This window comes from Melanerpes formicivorus, unplaced genomic scaffold (genome assembly GCF_026170545.1).
Source record: "Melanerpes formicivorus ecotype bairdi unplaced genomic scaffold, bMelFor1.0.p_v2 SCAF_8, whole genome shotgun sequence".
NCBI lineage: Eukaryota > Metazoa > Chordata > Aves > Piciformes > Picidae > Melanerpes > Melanerpes formicivorus.
Window position 1 is genome coordinate 27,912,871 of NW_027142360.1, and position 21,192 is coordinate 27,934,062.

The window sequence follows — 21,192 nt, forward strand, 5'->3', positions numbered from 1 at the left end:
AACTGTACCTGGCTGGCAGTTGGAGGCTTCTTGCCAGCACTGCAGCAGGGCTCAGGTGCTGAGGCTCCAGGGTGGGCAAGAGAAGTCCTGCTCCACCTGAAGGCTGCTGCCCTGCCCTGCTCCTGGACCTTCTGCTGGGGTCCAGGGAGAGGAGGAGGAGCACAAGAGGTGGAAATGGCCTCAGGAGGCAGTGAGCACTGTTGCTATTTCTATTCCCCACACACACAGGTAAATGCTGTGCAGTTTAGAGGGGCTTGCAAGTCCTTGGTGCCTCTGTGAGACAGGGAGGTCAGCTCAGGAGCAGGGATGGCCTCTGCAGGTCGAATGCTGAGTGTCAGGGGTGGTGAGAGGAGCAGAGCCTGGGAGCTGGGCACAGCTTCCCCTGTCACCTGGGCTCAGCTGCTTCACACAGGCTCAAAACTGCACCCCAAGGTCACTGCATGGCAGCAGCCTCCCACACACAGCTCAGGGCTGGGGCTGCTGCTGGACTCCTCGCCAGCAAGGTCCTCCCCAGGGGTGTGTGCCTCCCAGAGGTGGTTCTGTGCCTCCCAGAGGTGGTTGTGTGCCTCCCAGAGGTGGTTCTGTGCCTCCCAGAGGTGGTTCTGTGCCTCCCTGAGGTGTTTCTGTGCTTCCCAGAGGTGGTTCTGTGCCTCCCAGAGGTGGTTCTGTGCCTCCCAGAGGCGGTTCTGTACCTCCCAGAGGTGGTTCTGTACCTCCCAGAGGTGGTTCTGTGCCTCCCAGAGGTGGTTCTGTGCCTCCCTGGGGTGGTTCTGTGCCTCCCTGAGGTGGTTCTGTGCCTCCCTGAGGTGGTTCTGTGCTTCCCAGAGGTGGTTCTGTGCCTCCCTGAGGTGGTTCTGTGCCTCCCAGAGGTGGTTCTGTGCCTCCCTGAGGTGGCTCTGTGCCTCCCAGAGGTGGTTCTGTGCCTCCCAGAGGTGGTTCTGTGCCTCCCTGAGGTGGTTCTGTGCTTCCCAGAGGTGGTTCTGTGCCTCCCAGAGGTGGTTCTGTGCCTCCCTGGGGTGGTTCTGTGCCTCCCTGAGGTGGTTCTGTGCCTCCCAGAGGTGGTTCTGTGCCTCCCAGAGGTGGTTCTGTGCCTCCCTGGGGTGGTTCTGTGCCTCCCAGAGGTGGTTCTGTGCCTCCCAGAGGTGGTTCTGTGCCTCCTGGATGAATGGAGGGGTGTGTGTGGGGCTCACTGTGACACAGCCCTGGCAGCACCAGGGGGAGCTGGGCACAGTGCCCGGGAGAGGGCTCTGCCCCACGGCCCAGCCTGTGCCAGGGGATGGCCCCAGGCGTGCTGAAGTGTCTGCAAGTGGTGAGTTTGGGAGGAGCTCCTCTCAGGCCTGGTTGTTCATACCTGGGACTGGGTGAGAGAGCTCCAGGCACTCAAGCACTGCCAGGTGTGACTTTGCTTCCCTTTGGGAAGGTGCTCAAAGTCCTGCAGCAGTGAGCAGAGACCTGGCCCCTGCAGCCCACTGCTGGGCTGTAGCTCAGAACATGGAGCAGGACAGAGACCCAGCACACAAACCTGAGCTCATGCTTGGACTCCTCTACCATCCCCTCCATGAATTAACCCCAAATATCTCAGACTCCCCTGGCACCTCCCCCATGAGGTAACCCCCAAGTGCTCCAGAGGAGGAGGTTCACAACCCCGAGGCTGTGGGGGCCAACTGTGGCTTCCCCACAGTCATTGTCCCTTGCCAGGGTCCCAGGTGCAGACCCTGTCCCTGGGGTGACCCTCTTGGCTGTGGCCCTGGGGGAGATGTCCACAGCTGCTTTGCAGTTTGAGCTGTGGAAGTGAAGGTAGGAAGGAGAAGTTCCTCCCAGCACCTCTGGGCTGCCAAGGTGGTGCTTCCAGGGGGAAGGGGAAGCAAAGCTTCCTGGAGGGGGGTGGTTGGAAGGGCCCTGGGAGCTCAGCCACCAGTGCCTAGCAGCTGCTCTGCCCCCAGCATGCCATGAAGGGTCTGCAGCGCAGTAGGTAGATTGCTTCCCCTCCTCTTGCCTAGGAGCCCTTTTGCCTGAGGAGAGCTCCTCTGACCGCACTCCAGAGAGCCTTAGAGCTACCTGCAGCTCAAAGGAGCCTCAAAGATCACTGTCAGTGTTCTGAAAGAGCAGAGTGTGGTGCCACAGAGCCTTGGCCCCACGCTGACAGCTTGCACACCCTGACACCCGTGGGCTGCCTCTGACAGCAGCTTCCTCCTGCAGGCGGCCGGCAGCCTCTGCTGCTTCTGGGAAACACAGCCCCGGGGCTGCATGAGGGTCGGCTGTGCCTTCCACCACAGCAAGCCGCGGCACATCAACGGGCTCTTCCTGCCCCCTACCCGCAGTGAGTACAGACCTTCCCTGCCCCCTTGGCTGAGGGGAAGCAGATGCCCTCAAGTGGGGGGTGAGGGCCAGGAAGGCGAGAGGCAAACCACCTCAGCCAGGGGTGAGCCCAGAAGGGAAGGCAGAGAAGGAGCTGCAGGAGCTGGACGAGGCTCAGGGCCAGCTGTCCAGAGGAGGATGTCCCTGCTGAGTGCAGGGGGGGTTGGGTTGGATGAGCTTTGGAGCTCCCTTCCAGCCCAGCCCCTGCTGTGATTGCAGCAGGCTTGCCACGGGAATGTTTCTCAGCTCTCGTGTTGCAGACCCCTGTGTGCCCTGCCACAGCAGAGCTCCCCCAGCCACAGCAGAGCTCCCCCAGCCACAGCAGAGCTCCCCAGCCACAGCAGAGCTCCCCCAGCCACAGCAGAGCTCCCCCAGCCACAGCAGAGCTCCCCAGCCACAGCAGAGCTCCCCCAGCCACAGCAGAACTCCCCCAGCCACAGCAGAGCTCCCCCAGCCACAGCAGAGCTCCCCAGCCACAGCAGAGCTCCCCCAGCCACAGCAGAGCTCCCCCAGCCACAGCAGAGCTCCCCAGCCACAGCAGAGCTCCCCCAGCCACAGCAGAGCTCCCCCAGCCACCTCTGGGCGCTCTCTGGAGTGAAAACCTTGCTTCAGCTGAGTGCTTGCTGCACTAAACCTCTCTAGCAGGAAGATGTTCTGTGGGCAGCAGTCAGAGAAAGCAAAGGCAGTGCAGGAGGGGAGGAGGAGGTTGGCAGGGCCAGAGGCAGCCCTGGCTGTGGCCAGAGCAGGTGTGGGGCTGGGACACCTCTTGTGTAGCTGGCAGCAGGTTGCACTGCTGAGCACTTCCAGCTCAGCCTTGGGAACAAAGCTTCCAAAGCCTGGGTGCAGGCTTCTGGAGGCCAGGAGGAGCAGCTGGGGCAGGAAGGGAGCTGGAAGGCAGACTGTTGATGGGAAGCCCTCCAGCAGGACGAGCTCTGAGGGGGGCTCTGTCTGCAGGGTGAGAGTCTGCAGGGCAGGGAGGCAAAGCAGATTCAGCAATCAGCTGTACTAGGATGGGGTTAGCATGATCCTGGTGCTGCTGACAGGCAAGCCAGAGGAGCACAAGAGGAAGTGAGGTGAATGCTCCTGCTTCAGCTCCTTGCCTTCCACCTGGGCACAAGCTGCAGCTGCCCTGCCCCAGCGCAGTGATGGTAGCTGGAGCAGCAGAGCTGTCAGCTGGAGCATACAAGGGATCATTTCTCACCCTCTGCATTGCCTGGCTGCCAGGAAGTGCTGCCCTGGTACTGAATCATTGCTTGGGGTAGATCTAAACCTTGGAGGGACAGCCCCAACTCTCTCCTTGGGCTTTCTCCCACTGAAGTGTGAGTCACTCCCATCAGCCTGGCACCCCCTGTCCAAAGCCTGCACTTTGGGCTTGGCAGAGCTGTGGCCCACAGGAGTTTGCTGGGAGGAGCAAGAGCCCTCAAGCTAAAACCCTTTCATCCTCTGCTTGTAGCTTCCCCCAGGAGTCAAGAGAACACTTTCCTACCCAGTCACCCTCCAGTGATTATAAACCTCAGTGATGAAGAGGAGGAAGAGGAGGAGGAAGAGGAAGAGAGCTGTAAAGTGCTTTTCCCCCTTTCTTGTACAAGGCAGAGCAGTGTGGGGCTTGGCTCCTGCAGTGTCCTCCTCAAGGGGTCTGCTGGGATAACCTTCCCAGGGCTGGAAGAGGGTTGGCTTTGAAACAGCTTCAGCTAAGCCTTGCAGCAGTGGGGCTGACTGAGCTGGTGTGAGTGAGGCCACTCTGCCCAGCTCCTCTGCAGAGCCTGGCTGCAGATCCCAGTGGGGACTTCATCCCCAGCCCTCCTCTGCATCAAACAGCTCCACAGGTGATCCACAGCTCACAGACTCGCAGCATGGGCTGGGTGGGAAGGGACCTTCGAGCTCATCCAGTTCCAGCCCCCTGCCACGGGCAGGGACCCCTCCCCCCAGCCCAGGCTGCTCAGGGCCTCATCCAGCCTGGCCCTCAACACCTCCAGGCAGGAGGCAGCCACAGCCTCCCTGTGCCAGGCTCTCCCCAGCCTCTCTGTGCAGAACTTCTCCCTCATCTCCAGCCTCAGCCTCCCCTCCTCAAGCTTCAGGCCATCCCCCTCCTGTCACAGCAAGCTCTCAGTTCATTTGTTTATGCAGTACCCCTAATTGAATGGTGTTAATTGCTCCCCCCCCCAGCACTAACTTATCCATTACCTCAGTGCTCTTGGTTGAGGAAATGGCCAGGACTCAGCAGCACTGCTGCACCACCAGCAGCCCACACAGGCTGTGCATGAGCAGACCCAGCTCACAGTGGCAAATAACCAGCATTGCTGTATTAGCTTGCTGATAGGTAATCAATACTACCAGTTAACAGAGCTGCAGCCATTCAGTGCAAGTGGGGAAGGGTTTTGTGTGGATTCTCTGCTACACTGGAGGTGACTTTCCTGCACTGAAATGAAACTGCTGCAGGGCTCCTGGAGGTCCCCTCCAGCCCACCCCATCCTGTGACTGTGGGAGGGAGCTGCAGGCTCCCAGGGGAAGCCAGAGCTCCACCTCCTGTCCCCTGGGCCCTCCAGATTGCTCTGCTGGTTCTCAGGCAGCCCCAGGCTGCTTGCCCTGCCCCTGCCCTTCAGCCCTGCCTGCTGGTGGCTTCCTGGCTGGGGTTCCATCTGGGTGAGCCCCAGGAAGGTGGCAGAGGAAGAGCAGAGCTGGGCTTGTCCCAGTGGCCTCAGCTGGGGCACAGGAACACTGCCCTGCTGCCAGCACAGCTGGCAGGAGACTGAGCATAGATCTGGCTCAGAAGGGACCTGCAAGGCTCATCCAGTCCAGCCCCACTGCAGCAAGCACTGGCAGAGGTCCTGTCCTTCAGCAGCTCTCCTCCTGCTTGGTCTGGAAGTGAGTTTTGAACCACTTCACCAATCAGCAGACCTCAGCTTGTGGAGCTTCCCTTGCCCTTGGACAGGCCTGCTCCTGTTTCTGCCCAAGGCTGCAGACAGAAAAGTCCACCCTGAACCTCATTGCTCTCTCCAGCTCTCCTCCCTGGCAGGAGGCTGGAACGAGGTGGGGGCTGAGTGGGAGTGAGGTGATGCACAGGGTGCTGCTGCACAGCTCAGGCTGTTGGTGTGAGGCAGGAGCCAGGCATCTGAGTCCTGCCCCCAGCCCCCTGTGCCTCCTGCCTGCGGTCAGCCGCTCTGGCCGCTGGGTGACACCAGCAGCCTGCCCGATGGTGCTGAGCCCTGCAGAGCACCGGCAGCGCTGCTGAAGGGGGAGCTGCTCCCTGCTGCCTCTCTCCTGAAGAGCATTTTCCTTCCTCTGGGGCGGCAAAGCGATTGGCAGGAACAAAAGAGGGAGCCCCCAGGACTTGCTCCAGCCCTGCCAGGGGGAGTGTGCAGAGCTGGGGCAGACAAAGGGGGCAGGACTCTGTCAGGCTCACCATGAACCACAGACCCAGGGTGACAGAGTGCAGCAGGTTGGAAGGGAGCCTCCAAGGTCATCTTCTCCACCCCCCTGCACTCTGCAGGAGCACCTCCAGCTAGAGCAGGCTGCCCAGGGCCACACTGCCTGACCTCAAGTGCCTGCGGGGATGGAGCCTCAGCCACAGCAGAGGTGACAGAAGGAGAGGCAATGGCCTGAAATTGTGCCAGGGGGGCTTAGGTTGGAGAGGAGGAAAGTTCCTTTGCTGCCAGAGTGGTCAGGGGCTGGCAGAGGCTGCCCAGGGAGGAGGTGGTGGAGTCCCCATGGCTGGAGGGGTCCCAGAGCCCTGTGGCTGTGGCCCCTGGGGCCAGGGCTTGGTGGCCATGGGGGGGTTGGGTTGATGCTGGACTGGGTGAGCTCAGAGAGCTTTTCCAGCTGAAAGCTCCTGTGGGTCTGTGCTGCTTGGCTGTCAAGGACTGCTGAGGGTCTCTGTGCAGCTCTCCCCAAGGGCTCTGCACCTCTTCCCCACAGCTCTCTCTCCGTGGGTGCCCAAAACCGCAGAGGACATCGAGGAGGAGAAGGCAATAAGGGAGATCTGCCGTAAATCTGGTAACCCTCCCCCCCCCTGCTCCCTGCCCCCCTGCTGCCCAGGCACTCAGCATTGCTCTCTCCCCCCACCCTGGGCTCTGTCTAGGAGAGTATTATGGGATTCAGCACCTTTCTGAGCACCCAGCACCAACGCCTGTGTCCTCGCCCTCGGGGAAAGGGCTCTCGGCCCTGGAAACCACGGAGCAGGACCCAGAGAGAGGCAAGTGGCATCTGCCCTGGGGGCTGGGGAGGGAGCTGCTCAGCCTGGCTGCTCCTCTGCTCTGAGCCATGGGCTGCTTCCCCTTCTGCCTGGTGGCATTTTGCTGGAGAGCACCAAGGCTGTAGCCCAGGTGGCTGGACAGGATCCACAGAGGTGACAAAGGAGGAAGCAGAAGCTAAACCCAGAGGCTGGAGGCTGTCAGCTGAACTGATCACCAGCTCAGCAGATTGGGTGCTAGGAGCAAGTCCTGCAGCAGGAGGCTGCTGGAACACTGCCACAGGCTGGCCAGGGAGGTGGTTGAGTCCCCATCCCTGAAGATATTCCAGGTCAGGCTCACCAAGGCTCTGAGCAGCCTGCTGTGGTGCAGGAAGCCCCTGCAGGCTGCAGGGCTTTGGAGCAGATGCCCTCTGCAGGTCCCTTCCAACCCATCCTGTGATCACAGAGGCAGGAGGAAGAGCAAGGCCATGCATTGCCTCTGCTTCCACCCAAGCAGCTGAAGCATGGCTTGTGCTGCCTTTGCAGGTGATGGCAGCACAGCTCCTCCAAGAGTTCATAACCCAAGAAGAGGAGGAGAGAGTTCAGGAAGGAAGGAGCCAGTGGAATGTGTTCCCAGAACAAATCACAGGTCCTTTGAAAATGGAGGTAATGCCCTGGTGCACATGGCCTGGGGTGGGCTCTGCCTGCTCTGGGGCCCTGCAGCCTCTCCCTGTGCTGATCCCAGGGCTGAGCTTTGGGAGAAGCAGTGCCTGTGTGGAGTTCCAGAAGAGACATCCCATGGGCACAGCCCTGGGCACAGCCCTGGCACCATGGCTGCTGGCAGTAGAGGTGGGGCTGCAGGAAGGCTGAAGCTCCAGCTGGTCAGTGGTGCAGTGCTGTTTGTGTGACCAGCAGGACAGGGAGGGGATTCTGCCCCTCTGCCCTGCTCTCATGAGACCAGCTGGAGCTCTCTGTCCAGTTCTGGGGGCCCTGGCAGAGCAGGGACCTGGAGCTGCTGGAGAGGCTCCAGAGGAGGCCACCAAGATGGTCAGAGGCTGCAGAACCTCCCCTGTGGGACAGGCTGGGAGAGCTGGGGCTGGAGAAGAGAAGGCTTCAGGGAGACCTCAGAGCAGCCTCCCAGTACCTGAAGGGCTCCAGGAGAGCTGGGGAGGGACTCTGGACAAGGGCTGGGGGTGCCAGGATGAGAGGGAATGGATTGAAGCTGGAGGAGGGCAGAGTGAGACTGGAGGTGAGGAAGAAATTCCTTGCAGTGAGGCTGGGGAGAGCCTGGCACAGGCTGCCCAGGGAGGCTGTGGCTGTGCCCTCCCTGCAGGTGTTCAGGGCCAGGCTGGATGAGGCCCATGGCAGCCTGGGCTGGGGGGAGGGGTCCCTGCCACCTTTTCCACCCCAACAACTGTATGAGTCTCTGGTTCTGTGGGCAGGGCAGCTGCACAGGTTGAGGGCAGGGTTGGTCTCTGTGCTTGCAGCCAGTTTCTGAGTTAGCTTCAAGGCTTTGTGTCCATGGATGCTGGCAGGAAACAGCCCTGCTGCCTTCCTCCTGAGGAGAGTGCTTCTAGCATGCTGAGGCTGCATCAGCAGGTTCCAGCCTGGGAGCCAGCTGTGGAAGGGCAGATGAGGTGCTCAGGACACCACAGCAGTGGGGGATAGGAGGAGGCTGTGTGCTTTCTGACAGACACTAACTGTGCTGTTTGGACCCCTCAGAAGCCAAGCTGGTGAAGAACTGTCACCACAAAGAAGCCAGGAAGAAATGGATTGCCCAGGAGCCAAGGCAGTCACCCAGCAGAGCAGGCAAAGGTGTGTGGAGAGAAGAGTCGGCCTGGGGGTGTCCTCTGCACCACCCTGCTGGAGGGCTTGGCCCCCCCTGGCTGGTCTCTGTGCTCAGTGTCAGGCCTGGACAGTTGTGCCTGGGCTGTCCCCAAGGAATGAGGCTTTCACCTTTCCTGCCAGCCTGCAGGCTCCTGCAGTGTGCCAGGTGTGGGTGACAGCACAACATTCTTCCTGGTGTTCACAGAGCACCTGATGGGCTGGCAGGGACCTCAGCTCAGCCAGCCCTAGCCCTCTGCCATGGGCAGGGACCCCTCCCCCAGCCCAGGCTGCTCAGGGCCTCATCCAGCCTGGCCCTGAACAGCTCCAGGGAGGGCACAGCCACAGCCTCCCTGGGCAGCCTGTGCCAGGCTCTCCCCAGCCTCCCTGTGCAGGATTTCTTCCTCCTCTCCCCTCTCACTCTGCCCTCCTCAAGCTGCTGGGGTTTGGGTCTGGTTTGTTCTTCACCTTTAGGAGCCCACACTTCAGAGTCAAAAGTGAAACCCCACTGCCAGGCACGGGGTCAGAGGGGCAGCCATGGGGCTGCTTCCCCCAGCCCCCAGGTGAGGGAGAGCAGCAGGAGCAGCAGGAGCAGCAGCAGGAGCAGCAGGAGCTGCTGGAGCTCTCCGGAGCCCCGCCGGGCAGCCTACGTCGTCCACCGCTCCGCCGCCCCCAGCCAGGCGCCCAAGGGCAGCAGAGCTCCAGGTGGGTCCCCCTGGGCAGCCACAGGCTGAGGGCCAGTGGTCTGCACCTGGAGAAGAGGAGATCTAGGTGGGGTGTTGGGCACAGGTTCTGCACCATGAGGGTGGACAGTGTGGTGTTAAGATTCCAGAGAGAGCGTTCCTGCCGTGAGCACAGAGCATCACAGGCTGGGAGGGCTTGGAAGGGACCTCAAGAGCTCACCCAGTCCAAGCCCCTGGCCAGAGCAGGGTCACCCAGGGCAGGCCACACAGCCTGGCCAGGTTGGAGGCTCTCAAGGTGCTCAGCACTGTGCCACAGGAGCAGCCCTGACACTGCTGCTGCCTCTCTCCTCAGCAGCTCCAGAGCCAGGCGCTGGGAAAAGCTCCAACCCGAAGAACAAGCTGGAGACAGGCAGGAGGTTTGGCAGCCAGGTGGAAAACTATGGTGAGGCCTGTGCTGTGGGCACTGGGGATGCTGGGCTGGTGGTGCTGAGCACTGGAATGAATGGGATGGAGGTGCAGTTAACCAAGGCCAGGAGTGTTAACAGCATTAAATTTAACCTAATCTGGCAGGAAAAGCTAAGTCCTGAGGCAGCTTCCTCTGAGGCAGAACCATCTGTGGGCTGCTCAAGAGACCCTGTGTCCTGCTAGCCTGCATGCAGAGATGATGAATGGCTCACTTGAGGAGTTCATTCAACTAATGCCATGTTGAACTCACATCTCAGGCTTGGAGAGTCTGTCCTGAAGCTGTGGCTGAAGGCACAGTTCGCATGGGTGGTTGCTTGTTTGTTTCTCTAGACAAATATACTTCAGGATCCTACAGTGCAGCCACCTGGAGGAAAAGAAATCCACATGCCAAAGTATTCTCCAAGTTCAAGACAACTGCTCAGGTAACTGTCTGGTGGGAGGGAATGTTCCCAGAGAGCCACAGAGTGGGGCAAGCATCACTCAAAGGCTTAGAGTCACAGAGCTGTCAGGGCTCAGCCAGCTCCAACCCCCTGCCATGGCCAGGGACACCTCACACCACAGCAGGTTGCTCACAGCCACCTCCAGCCTGGCTGCAAACACCTCCAGGCAGGAGGCTTCCACCACCTCCCTGGGCAGCCTGTGCCAGTGTCTTCAGCTGAGAGGGCTGCAGACCACAGGCACTGTGAAGTCACAGCACCCTAGAGTGGTTTTGGCTGGAAGGGAGCTCAAGGCTCAGCCAGCTGCACCCCCCTGCCATGGGCAGGGACACCTCACACCACAGCAGGTTGCCCAAGGCCTCATCCAAGCTGTTTGTCTCTTTTCACCCCAGAGCAGAGAGGACTTGGAAGTGGATAGAAAAGGGGAGCAAAAGGAGGTGAAAGGAGTGCTTCAGTTCACAAGAAGAACCCAGCCTGAAAGAGGAAAGTGATCACTGGAGGCACCAAGGAGGAGGGGGCTGCAGATTGCCAGGAAGGGAGTCCAGGAAGCCAATGTGGAGCATCCTCTGCAGCAAGCTCCAGCTGCTGGGGCAAGCTGGCAGCTGGAATCAGCTGCTCTGACTGTTTGATACAGCCCTTCTCATTTTAGCAGTGCCATGTAGCCATCTGTACCTTTCTGAGCAGAGGCCTCTCAATGGCAGCAGCAAGAGCAGCAGCTGGGCTGGTGTGAAACCAGCTCTGGGATGCTTCGCTCCTTTGCCTGATGCTTCAGGCCTTGGTCTGACCTTGAGGTTGCACCACCTTAGCAGAGCTAAGAGAGCTCCACACCAAAACTCTGAGAGTGAGCTGAGGTCTGTTTTTCACCCACATTGCAAGTGCACAAGGCTGGGTCAAGGCTGGGAGAAGGCTGATGGGCAGGACACTCCCATCTCCTGTCCTGAAGAAGCAGAGCTGCCACCCCCTGGGGGACCTGGGGGGCTTTATCTGATGCCATTTTTCAACTCCCCTGGCTCTTTGGTCATCCTTACAGCACAAGAGTGCTGAGGGAGAGCCCTTCAGACCTCCTCCTGCCACAGCAGGACCCAGTGCTTCTGCTGCTGGCCCTCCTCACTGCCAACACAAAAGCACTTTGCCTCCCGGGAGCCTCTCGCTGGTGCTGCCTGAGGCTGGATCAGATCCCTCCTAGCCGAGCTGCTGCTGCACCTCTGAGAGCAGAGTCCTGCAGTGCTCCCTCTGGCTGCCTCGAGGTCTGCTCTGGCACAGACCTCAGGCTGGTGGCTCTTGGATCCTGATTTCAAAGGTCATTTGTGATCATTGAAACTTAAAGAGCCACTGTAGTGCTTCCCAAGTTTGATCACTGGAGTGACCCTGGGCAGGAGTGCAGCTGGGGGAAGAGCAGAGCACCCTGCAGCCTCTGCTCCCTGGGGGATAGACAATGTGACAAACCAGGCAAGGAACAGATTGTGTACGGGAAGGACTACGTGTCTTGAGGGTGTTGCTCTCCCTCTAACTGGCCCTTGGACTCCAGTTGGCCCTTGGACTCCAATTGGCCATTGGAGTTACACATTGTAGCACAGGATGCCTCGTGGCAACGTTGCCTGTGTTGTCTGCCCCAGGAGCTCAGCTTGCCAACGTGGATGGGATGTGAGGCTGTGCTGGTGCTGCACAGCTGGGGGCTGAGCTGTACTGGCCTCCTTCTAAGGGGGCTCTCAAGAACCCAGCATCTGAAGAGATGCTTGATAGGAGCTGAGTGTCCTTATGGCTGGGAGCATAGAGGATGGCACCTCCTGGTGCAGCTCAGCCCAGGTCCCCACCTTCAGAAGCCAGCCTAAGCAGCCAAAGCCAGCACCCTGCCATGCCAGTGAGCCCAGCCCAGGGCTGAGGGCCAGGCTCAGTCAAGGGACAGCCACTGAAATGCAGGGGAAGGCTGCGGTCACCAGGGTGACACTTGGCTAAGCCTACTGTGGTGTGCAGCCACATCCTTCCCTCGGCACTGAAGCTTCCTCTTGAGGGGTCACCACCCGCTCTTGGTCATCCCTTGCCGCCCAGGCAGCCCTGGAGGCCGAGCAGCCCCTCAGCTGCTGCACTGAGCGCAGGGCTCGGGCAGCCAGGAGCAGCTCCCGGCAGGTGCCTGCTGCTCCGGGCTGCAGCCACAGGAGGGCGCAGTGCTCTGCCGGCAGCTCCTCAGCCAGGGCTTCCCTCTGCCAGCTTCAGAGGCGGCGGGGGCCGGAAAGGACCACGGCAGCTGAGGCTTCCCATGCCACAGAGCCAGCCCCGGGGTGCCACTGAAGCCTGGCACTGCAGGACGCTCAGCACAGCAGTTCAGGGCAGTGCTCAGCGCTGGGATTCCAGCACTGCATTATCTATCTGTGTGACCTTAGTGTGTGGTTGTTCTAGGACATCATTTCCTTCTGGGCTCCTCTGATGTTGCTCTCCTCCTCTGCTGCCTGGCTGTCCATGGGGAAGCCAAAGGAAACTGAGTCCATCCAGCACCCCCCCCAAAAGATCTCCTTCTGTGATCTGTTGGTTTCTTTCCAGGCTTCTCTGCTCTCCTTTTATGATTTGATTTGTATGATTTTATGATTCCACAGCACTCTCTGGTTTTGTGCTGCTCTTTATTCCCCTGGGCTGGTGAGGTGATCTGTTGTGTCATTTCATGATGCTCATGCCCATTGTTTTGTTACATCATTGCTCCTGATGGTTCTTTCTTTCCCTGGGTTTATGGCATCATCATTACATGATATGACCTAACTCCATGTTTCTATGATGTCATTCTGGGATAGTCTGTGCTCCCCCTCCTGCCTGCATGGCTCTCTCCTTAGGGCCCCACAGAGAAGCCAAAGGAAGTGGAGACTCAGCAGCACTTCGTGCAGGGGGGCCCTGCAGGTTGCATCCTCTCCCCTGAGCTGAGCTGAGCATGCCTGGCAGGCAGTGCTGAGATGAGGAGCCAGAGATCAGAGGGCCACTGAAAGAGAGGTGAACTTGCCCAGCTGTGAAGTCTGCAGGGCCAGAACCTGCTGCTGAACTGAAAGGCCCAGGGGAAAGAAACGATTTGTGGCTTCCACCTTCTAGGTGCTGGGAGCTGCTAATGTGCTGCTGCTGGCATCTCCTCAGGCATCTCCTCCGGGCAAGTCCTGGCAGCTACTGGAGGGAGCCACAGGGGCAGCACCTCTGACAACAGCTTGCAGAGCTCTGTGGCTGAATTCAGACCAGCTCCCAGCAGCTAGCAGCACAATTCCTCTAATGATCAAAGCAGCAAAGGTCCATCTCAAGTCAGCAGCCAAAAGAGAGAGGAGAGAATGGGGGTTTGGGGGAGAAAAGATAGCCTTGTAGATAGCATCCAGTGGCTTTGCTTCCCACAGGCCAGCTGTCCATCCAGGTGACAGTGAGGACACCAGCCTGCTGCTGTGGGGCACTGGAAGCAGCTGAGAGCACAGCCTGCCCAGAGAGGCTGTGGAGTCTCCTGCTCTGGAGCCTTCCCAACCCCACCTGGCTGTGCTCTGTGTGCCCTGCCCTCGGTGCCCTGCTCTGGCAGGGGAGCTGGACCCAAAGATCTCCAGAGGTCCCTTCCAATCCCACCATCCTGTGCCTTAATGATGTTTAAAGTGCAAGGACAGTCCTGGCAGTCCTGCTCCTCCTCCTTTTTATTCCCTAAGCACAATGCAGTGAGGCAGAGCAGAATCTTAACCCATCCAGCTTGCAGTGAGAAGCACCAGAGCCAGGGAATGGCTTGGAAGGGAGCTCAGAGCTCAGCTCCTCCAACTTCCCTGCATGCCCAGGGACACCTCTCAGCTACACTCAGCTGCTCAGGGCCTCATCCAGCCTGGCCTTGAAGGCCTGCAGGCAGGAGGCAGCCACAGCCTCACCTCCAGCCTCCAACCCATTTCCTCTCCTGTCAGCACCCCCAGCTCAGGGCAGCCTCCTTTCCGGCGCTGCAGGGAGCAAGGAGCTTTCCCTCTCCCCACAGACCTCGCCGCAGCCGCGGCAGTGCTGTTTTTATCCAGTTGAAACCGCTGACATTTCCCAGCGGCTGTCCTTCAGCTTTTCATCTCTGACAGCTCCTGTTTCGTTGCCTCCTCCCCTGGAAGCAGGGAGTCGAAGCCCTCCCCTCTCTCCCCAGGTTCCATCCCGTGCATGCATTATTCATGGCCCCTGAAGAGCAGCTCCGGCAGCTGAGCTGTCCCAGCGATCGCATTCCACACCTAATCGATGTTTTCCCCAGCCTCCCTCCGCTCGTGCTGCTGTCTGCAAACCTCTGCCACCTCCCTGTCTTGATGGAGTGCTGAGCAGGGCTTCAGAGGAAGCTCTCCCATTGATTTAGCTGATGGTGTTGGCTTTCAGTATCGTTTCCAACATCGCTCCCTTTGCATCCCGGCGTTCCGTTTGCTCCTGCGATCGATGCCGTGTATTGAGCAGAGATGTTATAGAGTTGTTCACACCTCCATCGCAGTCCTCTTCTCCCCCCTCCCTCTGTGGCTGCAGGTAGTTTAGAGCCCTGTGCGGTGCATTAGCAGCTCAGATGACTGTCCCCAGCGCCTGTCATTGTCTCTTCCCTCAGCCCTGCCAGGCAGGCAGTGGCACTGCAATCAGCCTTCCTCTGAAGGAGCACAGCTTGAAATGTGGTCTGGGACGCTGGGAGCTCGCTGCCTCAGCAGCCCCCCAGCAGAGGCAAGGAGGTGATGGCTTCCCTGCAGGGTCCTCCTCTTCATCAGTGTGACCCTCTCCTGCTCTCTCAGGTGCACACTCCAGCTGAGCTGACCAGAGCAGCAGATCCTAAGAGGAAGGTGACATGGCCTGAGTCTCCCCAAGGAACTGTGCCTCAGAAGCCAGGGTCTGACTGCAGGCTCGAGCACACAGTCACAGGTTGCACTGGGTTGGAAGGGACCCTCCAAGGCCCTCTTGCCCAACCCCCCTGCCCTCAGCAGGGACACCTCCAGCTGCCCAGGGACACTGCAAACCTGATCCTGAATGTCTCCAGGGATGTGGCCTCAAACCACTCCCAGGCAACCTTGCCTTGAAGTGCTGCTGCTGTCACCTGAGCTGTATCTCATCAGCACGATCCCCTTCCCCTAGGTCTGGGTCCTGGATCACCCAGCTGTGGTGCTGGGTTTAGTGTCTGCATGGTGCTCACTGCATTACTCTCCTCCACAACAGGGCAGCAGAGCATCAAAACATTTAAAGCCTTCCTTTTTCCCCCTAAGTGATGCAGTTCTCAACTTCTGAGCTTCTTTCCACCTCCCACAGTGTTCCAGGCCTCCACAGCTTGTGCTGATCTGGACTTGTAGAGTAATTATGAAACCCTTTGATATGTATAAGGGATCTGAAACATTTCTCCTAATTAATTACTGATTCCCCAAGTGATTTAATCCAAGCAATTTGTCATAAACACTGCAGGTTTTTCCCCCCCTTGAACAGAGGCCACTGGGCTGGGGCTGGTTCTCCCTTTTCCTTTTTGCCTTGGTGATGTTGGAGCTTGGAGCAGGAGGGCTGCTGACAAGCCTTGACATGTGTTCATCTGTGGGTGCCAGGGTGGAACAGAGATTTGTCTGGCTGCTGATGGCTTGTCCTTGGAACTGGCAAAACAAATCAGTTGCTCTGTCTCTGAAAACCTGCACTTGGCCAGGCTCCAGTCCTGCAGCAGCTTGTGGTGTTGGACTTGATGGTCTTAGAGGCCCTCTGCAACTGAAACAGTTCTGTGGCTCCATTTCACACGCTCCAGACCCTAAGCTGCAGGTGGAGAGTCTCAGAGGATCAGGAGAGCTGGTGAGGATGGAGCCAGAAGCTCAGGAAGTGAGCACAAACCATCCCAGGTGGTTGGAGGCCACAGAGAGCTGAGGGAGAAACATTGGAGCTGAGGAAGAAATCCTTTGCAGTGAGGGCAGGGAGACACTGGCAGAGGTTGCCCAGGGAGGCTGTGCATGCCCCTGCCTGGAGGTGTTCAAGGCCAGGCTGGACGATCTCAGAAGGCTTTCCCAAGCCAAACACTTCTGTGACTGTTGCAGGGACACAGCCCCACGTCCCTCAGGCTCAGCATCCTCTCTCAGCTCTTTAGAGGATGCAGTGAGCAGCCCTGGGACAATGACAAGAGTGAAACCCTCCTGAGTTCACAGCCTGAGCTCCCAAGGGTTTGACCTGCACCTGAGTTGCTGGGCTCAGGCCTCTGGTGTCTGCCCCAGAGCCAACGTTGCACCACGGTGTGAGACCCCCACACGTGGTGCCAGTGATCCAGGACTCGTGCTCCTCTTGGCAGCAGCCTCCTCCTTGCTTGCTGTTCTTTTCCTGGGGCTGCCATGGGAATTCCTCCATCTGTTTCTGGGCCAGCAGTGAAGACTTTTGTTGTGTAATTATTTGTGTGTGCACCCTTTTGATCCAGGCTCTCCATAAGGACACCTCCACAATTCATGCACAGGTCTGCAGTTGTTTCCAGAGATCAAGGGAGCTCCAATCCCCACAGCTCCTTTGGGCCTGCAGGGGAATTGCAAGCCCTAGACCTAAATAAGCAGCAATCCCCCACTCTCCTCTGGGGCTGATGTTAGCTGGGGGCTGTCAGAGCAGCTGCCTGAGTGTGTTCCAAAGGAGGATGTTCAGCACTAGGCTGAGCTGCATCCAGGGAGCTCATCTGTTTCAAACAAACAAAACCCAAACCCCAACAAAAACAAATGCCAGGAAAACCAAAGAGCCACCCCCCAAAAACCCCCAAAGCAAAACCAACCAAAGAGAAAGAGAAACAACAAACAGAGAAAAGGTTAAAAAACCAAACCCACAAGAGCACCAAAAACCCAAACAGAACCAGGGGGAAAAAACAACCAAACAAAAACCACCAGCAGTAAAATAACCAACAGGAAATACCCAACCAAGAAAGGACCAGGGGGAAAACAATCAGCCAGGGAGGAGAGAAATCAACACAACAACAACACAGGGCACAAACCCCAACCAAAGAACAGACAACCAAACCAAACCTGAGCTCAACCACCCAGGCCCCAGAAGAAAGCAGCTGCTGCTGGAGCCCCAGGCTGGTTCCCGGCAGGGTCAGGGGCGCTGCCTGGGGCCATGCTCTGGAGAAGGGCTGCAGGTGCCCAGTGCAGGAGAGGCTGCTGGTGGCCCCTGACCAGCAGCAGCTGGGGCAGAGCTCATTGCTCTCTGCAACTGCCTGAGGGGAGATTGGAGCCAGCTGGGGTTGGTCTCTTCTGCCTAGGAACAAGGGGTGGGGTGAGGGGAAATGACCTCCAGGTGCAGCAGGGGAGGTTCAGGTTGGATATCAGCAGAAAGTTCTCCCCTGAGGGGGTGCTCAGAGCCTGGCACAGGCTGCTGGGGAGGTGGCTGAATGCCCACCCCGGAGGTGGTTCAGAGAGGCAGAGCTGTGGTGCTGAGGGCCATGGCTTAGCCCCAGCCCTGGCAGTCAGGAGATGGTTGGGCTGGGTGAGCTGAAAGGGCTGTGCCAACCAAGCCAGCTCAGTGATTCTAACTTAGATCAGGCCTGGAAGAGATGGACCAAGGGAGAAATAATCTGCAGCAGCAGTGGGAAGAGGTCCTGTGGATCCCAGGGGAACTTCTGAGGTATGTCATTACACTTTCTGGATGTATTCATCTGCTTTTGACTTTACATCTGTTGTGATTACCAAGGGGGGCTATTCCAGAGCTGGGGTTTTAGCTCCTCCGGTCTGCAGAGGCGGAGAGGGGCTGCGGGAGCTGCGTGCTGCGCTCGGCTGTCCTTCCCCGAGGCTCTCTGTGCCGGGATGGATCCGGCTCGGGTGAGCGCAGCCCCGGGAAGGAGGAGTCTGGGTTGCCGAGAATTAGCCATCGGCCTCATCCCTGAGGTGCCTGGAGTGCCGCTAGGTGCCCCCAGAGCCGCTGGGATGTGCGGCTGGAGAGCTTTCCGCAGGAGCAGGGCGCTCGGCACCTGCCTGCCGAGGGTTACTTATGCTGTAGCCTCTCTGGAAGAGCCAAGGGTGCTGTAAAATGGTTGTGGTTTGCAAGTTGGGTAGCTGTGAAGTGGCTTCTGACTGCAGTTGGGCTAAGTGTTCTCTTTCTTTGACACCCCCCTGCCTCTGGCAGCCCTTTGCTGGGCTGGACACAACACTCAGAGCACAGTGGGGAGATGGTTGTGCAGCTCAGCCCTGTGAGTCACAGCTCTGTGTGGCATTCCCCCCAAAACCCTCCCTCCAGAGCAGAAGCCTCGCTGTGGACATGGATACCAGGCTCAGATCTCTGTCTTTAGGGGGTTTGGGCTGCTGAAGGTTGAGGATGTGAGAGTTTGGACAGGGATGCAAGGAGCTGTGCTGGTGGCAGCTCAGGAGGGGTCAGGTCACTGCTGAATGGATCCTTAGGGCTCTAAGGAAAAGCTCAGTTCATTTTGCCCTGCACTCAGGGCTGCTGAGGCCACACCTTGAGTCCTGGGCTCAGTTTTGGGGCCCTTGCTCCAAGAAGGACCTTGCAGGGCTGGAGCAGGTCCAGAGAAGGGGAGGTTGGAGTGGGGTGAGGGTTGCTCTCTCTCCCTAGCATCAGGGGTACCCGGCAGGAGGAAAGGGCCCCAAGCTGCACCGGGGGGGGTCTGGGTTGAACATGGGAAGAGGCTTCTTGAGTGAGAGGGTTCTCAGAGCCTGGCACAGGCTGCCCAGGGGGGTGGCTGAATGCTGTGCCTGGAGGTGTTTCAGAGAGGCAGAGCTGTGGTGCTGAGGGCCATGGCAGACCTTCAGGGAATGGTTGGGCTGGATGCTCCCAAGGGGCTTTTCCATCCCAAATGCCTCTGTGGCTCTCTGCTGGCTCACTAGAGACACATGATTGTGTTTTGCTGGGCTGTGGGAAAGGTTTTAGAGAGGGAAAACAATTTGGCTTTGTCTTTGTGTTTATACTTTGAGAGGTCTGGGGATGTGACCAGACCACACTGGACTGATGCTGCTCCAGGACTGGCCATGGGCTAGCCAGGGGCCAGCTCTGTCAGCTCGGGACCCTGTGCTTGAGAGCTGAATCAGTCACTGTCGTGGTGATCATCTCGTTCCTGTGCTCTGCCTCAGCTCCCAGGGGGCAGTGGTTGCAGGACAGCCAGCTTTGCTCTGCAGAGTCTGTGCCTCTGGCAGCTGCTCTGCTTCGCTTGTGGCCAGCCACAGACAGCTGCTGACAGAGGTAGCCAGGTGAGATTTTCAGGAAGGGAAGGGAATAGGCCAAGCAAAGCCTTGCCTGTGGCTCTCCTGGGGCATCCTTGCTGCACAAAGCTGCTGGGTAGCAGAACCATGTCAGGAGGAGCTGCCAGCTCTCATCTCCTGGTGGAGGGCTGTGAGAGTTCCTGACACTGCCTGCAGAGCATTAGGATTTGCCTTCAGCTGGGGGGAATTTCCAGTTAGGTTAACTTGTTTGTTGCTTTGTCCCAGTGCTTGGTGCTCACTTGCCTGAATCTGCTGTGACCTGCAGGGTTTGGCAGAGGCTTCTTGTTCCAGCCCATGCTGGGGCTGTGGGGGGCATGAAGGGACAGCATGTGGTGCTCCATGTGCCAAATGATTTGGTGGTTTGCATCTGGGGCTTTTAATGCTTCCTAGCTGGGTGTGAGCTCTGTTCTCAGTGAGCAGCCACAGCAATGCCTGGGCTGAGGGCCTGCAGTTGTGGTCCTGAGCATGTACAGATACTGGAATGAAGCTATGAGGGCTCAGACACTCATAGAGTGGTTTGGGTTGGAAGAGATCTCAAAGCTCATCCAGTTCCACCCCCTGCCGTGGGCAGGGACACCTCCCACCAGCCCAGGCTGCTCAGGGCATCATCCAGCCTGGCCCTGAGCACCTCCAGGGAGGGCACAGCCACAGCCTCCCTGGGCAGCCTGTGCCAGAGTCTCTCCACCCTCACTGGAAAGGATTTCTTCCTCATCTTCACTCTCAATCTGCCCTCCTCAGGCTTCACACTGTTACTTCCCACCCTGTCACTCCCAGCCCTTGGCAGAAGTCCCTCCCCAGCTCTCCTGGAGCCCCTTCAGCTACTGGAAGGCTGCTCTGAGGTCTCCCTGGAGCCTTCTCTTCTGCAGGCTGAGCACCCCCAGCTCTCCCAGCCTGTTCTCTTAGCAGAGGTTCTCCTGCCCTCTGATCACCTTTGTGGCCTCCTCTGGACCTGCTCCTTCTTGTGTAGCTGGCCCCAGAGCTGGACACAGCTCTTCCCTTGGCAGGTGCCACTGTCTTGGGACAAAACCCACCCCAACACTTTGAGAAGCAAGTTCTGCTCTCCAGGAGCCTCCCAGCTCAGGGCAGAGCTGACCTCCTCTGCCAGGATGATCCCACCCCTGGAAAGGGCAAAAACACAGCACAGAGAGAGGAGTGAGCTCAAAACAAAAGCCTGAGTCCAGCTTCTGTGGTGCCCTTGGGTATACTTCAAGTGTAGGTCTCTGTCTTTGCTGCCTGAGATCCCAAACCAGCTCTTGTTGAGTGTTCCCCTGGCTGCAGCCCCTCAGATGGACATTTCCCCTCACCCATTACCTGCCATGCAATTTGCCCAGGTCAAGGTTTGTGTTTTGCCTAAGGAGCACAGTGACTGAACCAGAGCACACCAGGCTTCCTCTCTGTGGGAGGCACAAGGGGCTTTAGAAGTTTCCTCTTCTCCTCTCCTCTGCTGTGCCTTGGGGATGCTGGCTGAGGAGGGAGCCTCTCAGCTGACGCTGGAGATGCCTTCCTTTACAAAGGTTTCCTTTCAAATCCATCCTCTGTTCCTACCCTGTGCTGAGATTTGTTCAGCTTCTGAAAGATGCTGCTGGCAGAGGCTCTTTATCTGCTGCCCAGAGTCTGCCCCACTGAACCAGCAGGAAAAGGCTGGGCACAACTTGCTCCCCCCCTCAGCTGGGCAGGAATCTCGGCCAGCAGCTCCCAGCCCTTGTGGGCACTAACTGGCAGGGGAATCCGTTGTTCCTCCAGGCAGCACAAGGGTTGGGGTGAAAGGCTTAATTTGCTTCCCACTTGTGATCCTCTGAGAGCAGACAAACTCTCTGGGATGTCAGCCAGCTGCAGAAAGCAGCAGAGCTGCCAGCTGGGGGCTGGGCAGCCCGAGGTGTTTGCCTGGAGAGGGTTGCTGCAGCTGAGGGGTGGGTGGCAGAGCAGGGGCACCGATGCAGGTGATTATTGATTGGATGGGAGCAGGGACAGACAGAGTCAAGCCAGCTGCCTGAGGCTTGGGTTTGGTTCTCATTTACTCTTTCCATGGCAATACTGTGTCCAGCCTTGCTGCCCCTGGAGTGGTGTTCCAGCTGTGTTTGACCCCAAACCACATCTGCTGGGACACTCAGAGG

The 21,192-nt window shown here is 58.6% G+C and overlaps 1 protein-coding gene across 1 annotated transcript; it reads left to right on the plus strand.

Annotated features, from left to right (window-relative positions):
• The first annotated feature begins 1,602 nt into the window (after nt 1-1,602).
• CUNH12orf50 (chromosome unknown C12orf50 homolog) lies at nt 1,603-10,431 on the plus strand. Its single transcript, XM_068142889.1, has 9 exons — nt 1,603-1,607; nt 2,184-2,324; nt 3,753-3,916; nt 6,274-6,351; nt 6,437-6,550; nt 7,073-7,192; nt 8,249-8,341; nt 9,829-9,920; nt 10,328-10,431. Exons 1-9 carry the CDS (start codon nt 1,603-1,605, stop codon nt 10,424-10,426), a joined length of 906 nt encoding a protein of 301 aa, XP_067998990.1. The 3' UTR covers nt 10,427-10,431.
• Nucleotides 10,432-21,192: the final 10,761 nt, after the last annotated feature.

Bases quoted from the DNA above. Each gene is read 5' to 3' on its own strand.
- CUNH12orf50 (XM_068142889.1), top strand. The intron at 3,917-6,273 runs GTAAAGTGCTTT...TCTTCCCCACAG, and splicing joins GGAGGAAGAGGAAGAGAGCT to CTCTCTCTCCGTGGGTGCCC. The intron at 9,921-10,327 runs GTAACTGTCTGG...TTTTCACCCCAG, and splicing joins AGTTCAAGACAACTGCTCAG to AGCAGAGAGGACTTGGAAGT.